This window comes from Castanea sativa, chromosome 4 (assembly GCF_040712315.1).
Source record: "Castanea sativa cultivar Marrone di Chiusa Pesio chromosome 4, ASM4071231v1".
Taxonomy (NCBI): domain Eukaryota; kingdom Viridiplantae; phylum Streptophyta; class Magnoliopsida; order Fagales; family Fagaceae; genus Castanea; species Castanea sativa.
In genome coordinates, this window is record NC_134016.1 from 27,379,702 (window position 1) to 27,387,418 (window position 7,717).

The 7,717-nt window shown below is 37.4% G+C and overlaps 1 protein-coding gene across 1 annotated transcript; it reads left to right on the forward strand.

Moving 5' to 3' along the window:
* Positions 1-5,800: 5,800 nt before the first annotated feature.
* LOC142632655 (uncharacterized) lies at positions 5,801-6,538 on the forward strand. Its single transcript, XM_075807023.1, has one exon. It carries the CDS (start codon positions 5,801-5,803, stop codon positions 6,536-6,538), a length of 738 nt encoding a protein of 245 aa, XP_075663138.1.
* The last annotated feature ends 1,179 nt before the right edge of the window (positions 6,539-7,717 follow it).

The window sequence follows — 7,717 nt, forward strand, 5'->3', positions numbered from 1 at the left end:
GATCTTCCCCACCCGAGTTCGTGGCCTCTGCATTGCCATATGTGCCCTCACATTTTGGATAGGTGACATCATTGTCACCTACACACTCCCAGTGATGCTCAAATCCATTGGCCTTGCTGGTGTTTTTGGTTTGTATGCGGTTGTGTGCCTCATATCATGGGTGTTTGTTTTCTTGAAAGTCCCTGAAACCAAGGGTATGCCACTTGAAGTAATTACCGAGTTCTTCTCAGTTGGTGCTAAGCAGGCTGCAGACACCAAGAACAATTAACTTGGTTGCCATGATGTATTGAAAATTTTGACTAGTGTTTGTCTTTCTGCTTTCATTTGGGTCAGTTTTTTTTTTATCATATACTTTTTGGGGTATGGGAAGCTTGATTTCTGTAGGATAAAAAAAAAAGGTATCATATTTTTCTTGTAAACATTAGTTTATGGCTGAAATGAATGACTTTATAGTAGCTGTGCTCTTGTTTAAAAAATGAAACTGTTGAATGACTTCTTGTGATGCTAGGCTGATGGCAGAGGTGTTGCAGCTTGAGGGATGAGGATATTTTTTTGGAAAATGTACTACAGTGGGAGAAGTGTGAATTGCAAATTTTTTGTTTGCATTTAGGGGAGGTGCTAATGTTCTAATCTCATGAAAGCTGAGCAACAAGAAGGACCAGAGGAAAACCTTACCAAATTTGTAATTAGTGCAATTTTTATTACTAGAGATTAATATGCATGCATGCCTAGTTAAAATCCATCTATACCCTTGAGGCCTTGAGCATTATATGAGCAATTCCAATGACATTAGCCACTCGGGGGAAAAAAATAGTGACACTGGCACGACATGACAGGATAACTCATGGCACATGCATGGCTTCCTCACCAGATAAACATTGCACACAAAACTCGAATGGTTCGGGTATGAGCACATTGCAATCATACAGCTCTGTACTCGAGTTTAGAAAACTCGGGTACTTTTACAGAGTACTCGAGTCTAAAGAAATCGAGAATTAAGCTGTATGGTTGTACTTTGTATAATGAGGTATGCCCGATCCATACTCGAGTTTTTAGGACTCGGGTACTGTAGCAAAGTACTCGCGCCTCATAAAATCGAGTACAACTGTGCAGTTATACAATACTGTGACAAAGTACTCGAGGTCTCTAAACTCGAGTACCACGCTGTGTCAAAACACAACTCTTAGAAGCCGTACCCGTGGCATACTCGAGTTTATGGAACTCGGGTACTATTACACTGTACTCGAGTTCTTCAAACTCGAGTAGTATTACACCGACTTCCCTGGCAGCAGCAACCACCACAACCAACATAATGAAAGGATAATTAATGGTACTTGAGTGTGTGGAACTCGAGTACCCGTTCACATACTTATTACTTACACCGACTTCCCTGACAGCAGCAACCACTAAAATGGATAATTAATGGTACTCGCGTCTGTGGAGCTCGAGTACCTCTTCAGAATACCCTCCCCATCGGCTTTCATCTTTATATTTTGAGTAAGCATATTACTCTCGGCTATCTTTCCAAATTCTGCAAGAAGCTGTCCAACTGTGACCACCTTTCCAACTCTCACCTATATTTCCAACTCAAGTCAGCGCTCTTGGACTGTGTAAGAACTGGAGGTACTAGTAGTTGGGTCACCATCTGCAAGTCTTTGAGTCTCAGTGTCAGTTCTCCATTCAAGACCAACTGCTGTGACCAGTAAGTAGAGATAATGGTTAAGTGTTTTTTTTTAGATTATGTGACCAACGTGCTTTGTTTGCATGAGGTGTTTTTGTGCCCCCTACTGAGAATGGGATACTGTCGCATGGGATATATTTTTTGACATACTAAATAGGACTATAATGTCGCATGGGATAATCTGCCATATGGAGTGAGCAAATTCAGTTTTTTATATTCACAATTTTTATACGTTAGAAATAGTTGCAATTGGTGTTTTAATTAACTCAACTAATTTAGTAGTTGAGCAATAATGTATCTTTATATTCACAATTTTTATTATGTGTTAGATAGAAATAGTTGCAATTGGTGTTTTAATTAACTCAAATAATATGGTATTTTATACTCTAGCAGTGGAAATTTTTTACGTTTGGATTTTATCTACACCAAAATTAAAATAGTTACTGAAAGGCATGCAATTATTGTGTAAGATACCATAAATTTTGAACCCTATCATAGTAGAGACAGAAACATACATTAATTCCAAATTTTTGTAGTCAATTATAGATGTACGACATAATTCCAAACCTCCATTATTCGAATAAAAAAGAGTATCATCAAACTATCCTAGCTTTGTGTCAATGTCCTTATGTTCACCAAAAGAGTTTAATAATCTAAAGAAACAAATGGGTTTAGATAATTCTAATGAAGACGTTAATACTTTTTGCATTTTTTTATTTCCAATCAAAATATATAAGATTCAAATACATAAATCATCAACTATATATGTATAAAAATAAAAACCTTAACCATAGCCAATGCACACCAACACTAGTAACCTTAATCATCAACTATATTGTCACTGAAATTTTGTTTAAATTCAAGTTTTCTGTCATATTTAAAACAATAATCTTATCAATTAAAAAAATTCAAAAAAAAATATATATATATATATATATTTCATTCCGTTAATCTACCACTATTATTTATACTAGACCAAGTTATCCTTTAAAAACACAATATTGATGGCAATGGAGACTATTGGAGAGGGGAGGCGCAGAGCCAAAGGATAGGATCTTCACTCCCACCATGAATGGTTTAATCTTGCCTCATTCCCACCCCATTCCATATGACAAGAAAAACTTACTTGCCCCTTCCTTGCCTCATAAATTTTTACTCCATGTTAATTTGCCCCACAACTATTATAATTTTTTTTAATAAAACATGTTTCATTAACATAAATATACTTAACATTATAACTAAATTTATCCCAACAAATCAAACTAAATTTTAGCAAGAACTAAATAATATTATCCAAGTGTTTAACAAGACAATATCACAATAAAAATAAAAATCTTAATATCCATGTATTTATATAAGCTAGTATTAATTTATTTGTTTAAATAATAAAGAGAGGCAAACTAAGGCAAGGCGGAGCAAAATTGTCTTCACTACCATATAAGCATTTAGTTAAGTTATGTAATTTCTTTAATCATAGACATGGGCGAAAAATTAACAAAAGTGCATAATACTTATCTTTCAATGACATTAAAACAAAAAAAGAATTATAAATATAAATCTTTCAACAATTTGATAATATGAAAAATTATAAATAATAATAAAAAAATTATGAAAGATTGTCAATAAAATAGAGTAGATTGACATTGGGCATCAAAAATAAATTTTAGTTTAGAATCATATTATATTTTATATGACCATTAAGATTTGTTTACATAATTAGTTAAAATATAAATTGGGGATTTTCGGAAGTATAAATTGGGCATCAAAAATAAATTTTAGTTTAGAATCATATTAGCATCATTGATCACCATTAAGGTTTGTTTACATAATTACGAAACAGTGTTTGAATATAAATTGTTTTTATCATACGCAAGATCAATTGTAAGTGGTTATACATTATGACAAATTTTATATTGATGCCAACAGGTCAGTGATGGATTTTCACTTTTTCTATGTATACTACGATGGAGAGATGTATTATCATGACTTGCATGGGTTGTCATACCAAGGCTCGAACCAAAAGCAAAATTGTGTTAGGGTGAAGCGTGGGATAGGCCTTATGAAATTGCAACGAAGAATATTGAAGGTGATGAGGTTAGACCACTCTAGGCATAACATTTCCATCGTGTATCGAGCACCTCAACGAGTTCTAGACACCCATGTTTTCTACAATTCACTACAGTTATCGAGTGGCGCCCAAGTGAAGATGATGTGGGAAATTGTTGAGCAAATGGTGGTGAAAGGATTTCTTGCTTCGGATCTCTATGTCACTGTTGAGCCCACCATAGTAGAGGCCGGGGAGGGTTCACAACACACAGTTTTAGATGGAACTATAGATGAGCACATTGAGTCAATACCATTACAATCTTATCAAGGGTGTACAGAAACCACAAGAGATGAGTATGGTACTGAACCATGGCAAACATTTCCCCATGCTTCACACGTTGAGGAGGAGCAAGGGCCCCAGGAAGTGCATGCTGGAGAGCATTTATCTCATGATGAGCTGCATGGGGGCACATCTGAACCCGAATATGATCACGGACTTGGTGACGATGCAACCGATTTTGATGTTACTAGGGATGAGTTTGAGGAGCTTCTAGAAACCATGGGTGAACATGATGATGTTGATCATATTGAGGATGTGGTTGTAGAAGAGAATAGAGACACATGCCCTGCTCCCGATCCTACGCCGGAATGGTTCACCAAAAACACTTGGGATAATATGTTTGATCCATCACCGGTTATGCAAGCAGAAGTATCAAGTTGGACGCCTGGGCAGCAGCCAATGAAAGGAATGGTATTCGTGACTAAATTTGTGGTGCGACATGCATTGACTTGGTACGCACTGCGAGAGAATTTTAGGTTTAAAACTGAGCATTCAGACTCAGAGAGGCTTATGGTGAGTTGTGAGGATGATTCCTGCCCATGGTCAGTCCGTGCGATCTGTTGCAAGGGAGACAATGTCTGGAAGATCGCAAAATGCAAGGGCCCCCACACGTGCGACAAAATTCAGAATGCTCATGATGGACGGATGATTGATTCGGTGTTCCTAGCATACGTACTTGAGCGCTATATACGAGAAGACCCCGCGTATAAGATAAAGAACTTACGTCACGTTGCTTTGGCAGACTTAAAACACGAAGTATCTCACTACAAGGTATTCTTTAACTTGCATTCTTTTTTCAATACATGGAAGTATAAGCATGATTGTAATTCCCAAAACCCATGAATACCTGATGTTATGAAAAATGAAATTGAATTGAAAAAAAAAAAAAAACAAACGAATAAAGAGAAAGAAATATTATCTTCATCTTATAGCCTTACAAGTCTTGATTTGTTTTCTTCAACTATAATTATTTGACTTGTACTTAATTTCTAACATAATCATTATGGTTCACATACAAGGTTTGGGACGCCAAACAAAAGGCCGTTGCAGCTATATACGGGGATTTTAAGGAGTCTTATGCAGAGTTGCCACATTTTTTGGCAGGACTTAAGGATGCAAGTCCGGGTACAAAGTATAAGTTAAACGTGGACGATAATGATGAACCAGGAACCTGTACATTCAAGTCCGTATTTTGGGCGTTTCGTCCATGTATTATTGGGTTCAAGAACTGTAGGCCTGTGATTAGTATTGATGCAACCCACCTCTATGGAAAATATAAAGGGAAATTGATGATTGCAATGGCGACAGATGCTAATAATAAGATTTATCCACTAGCCTTCGCCGTTGTGGAGAGCGAGAGCACAGAGACTTGGGGTTGGTTCTTGGCTTGTATAAGAAGGTATGTTACTGACCGGAGACACCTGTGTGTCATATCTGACAGACACCCTAGGATACAAGCTATCTTCAGAGACACTAATTGAGACTATTTGCAGCCTCCCATGACAGAACATCGTTACTGCCTTCGTCATCTATGCAGTAACGTGAACACTAGATGGAACAATGAAACTTTAAAGAACCTCGTATGGAGGGCAGCAAGTGCAACCCAAGAGCGAAAGTTCAATGCCACCTTCGATTTAATTGAGAATGTGAACCGGGATGCGCACCAATATCTGAAGGATGTGCCCAAAGAGAAATGAGCTCTAACTTTTGACGAGGGTTACCGTTATGGGACGATGACTACAAACGTCTCCGAGTGCTTCAATGGTGTTCTAAAGGGTGCTCGTATCCTGCCCATTACAGCAATGGTGAAATACACATGGTTCAAACTGAATGCTTATTTCAATGATCGTCGCAATAAGAGCATAGAGCAGTTGAATTTAGGGAAAAAATGGTGTAAATATGCCTTGGATATCTTCATGAGAAATAAGGAGAAGGCGAAGCATCACAGGGTGACGAGATTGAATGCGCAACAACAGTCATATCAAGTAGATACACCGCATAATCCAGGGACTGCTGGACATGGGGATCACACACATGGAGTTAATTTGTTGCAAAGAACTTGCACATGTCAGAAATGGAAATTGTATAAGATACCATGTTCACATGTCAATGCAGTTTGTATTAGGTATCGACATGATGCAGAGCAGTACATTGACCAATGCTATAGCGTGGACGCACTATTTCAGAGCTATGCTCCCGTTTTCCCTGTCTTGAAAGATAGATTATCATGGCCAGATCCTGAAGAAACTCGAAGGGTCCTCCCTAACCCCCAATTGATTCGAGAGAAAGGTCGCCCTGTCTCAACACGAATCAGGAATGAGATGGACGAGGGTGGGAAACGGCCTAGAACCACACCATGGAAGGAGGGCGGGAGGAAGGTGCAATGCGGGTTGTGTGACCAAGAAGGGCATAACCGAAGAACATGCCCTAAGCGGAATGAGGCCTCGGCGAGTGGTGGTCTCGCGGACTAGGTACGCTAAGTTTGAACCGTGGCATCCTTCTAATTCTTGAACGTGCAGAGTACAAACATTTTTTGACTACTCGATATGTACATGCATCAGTCCATCTTATGTGTTCTGCATTTACAGATACCATGCTATTCATAAGGAAGTTTATGACTGGTTCAGTATAAGTTTTGATAAATTTGGGCGTACCTCAACCCCATAACAGACGGAAATTTGCCAAGCGATTTTTAATAAAATTTTGGAGAACAATTGGCTTTCTGAGAATTCAATGCAGCAAGTATGATTTATTTTCTTGTTAATACTTGGTGTGATTCTGTACATGATAACATTCTCGACCACTCTATTCTTTTATGCAAGAAAAAGAAAAAGAAGACTTCTCTATTCTTGTTTAGTTGTCCAATTATTGGATATTTTTCTGGTGTCTCCTTTTTGTTCTACAGCTTTTTTATTGTGGTCAATTATAGACTTTAATGGTGATAAATTTATTTAACCTCTTGTTACTAACACTTTATTCATACCATATTCAGCTTTACTGCGATACATGCAAAAAGTTCTTAGCTGACCGGCTTGTGGAGGCTACTTGCCCAAAAGAAGGGTGCAATTACCAGTCTGCCCAAGGAGATCAATGTGAAAATTGTGGCAGTCTTTTGAATCCGACAGAATTAAAAGATCCTAGGTGCAAGGTACAAAACTTACTTCTAATATTGAGGTCTCTATTTTGTATTATCAAATTCTAAATGAGGAACCTGATTGTATGGAATGTTATCCATGTTGCGCACTCAGCTTTTTAAAATATGTAGTTTGTCCAAAAAAGACATTTTATCTTAGACATTTGATTGTTTCTCTTTCAAATGAATAAATTTTTCATCCTCTGATTGTTTTGGTTGTTATGTTTTGAAGCTATAAACCAAATTTAAATTTTTATGCAAGCCAATTATATTACAAGAAAACTAGTGCTTAGTAATCTTGTTGGGGCCTGTTTCAGAGCTCTCAGCATCATATTTTGATCAGCAAACTAGTGGATGGAATATGTTTGATAGGATAACATATAAAATAATAGACTGGCATTGTGTTTTTTCTTGGCCTGGATTCATACTTTAAATCAAATGCACAAACTTGGAAGTGGCAACACTAAACTGTTTAGAAGTCCTTCACTTTGGTCTGATAAAGTGGATAAAATGGCAA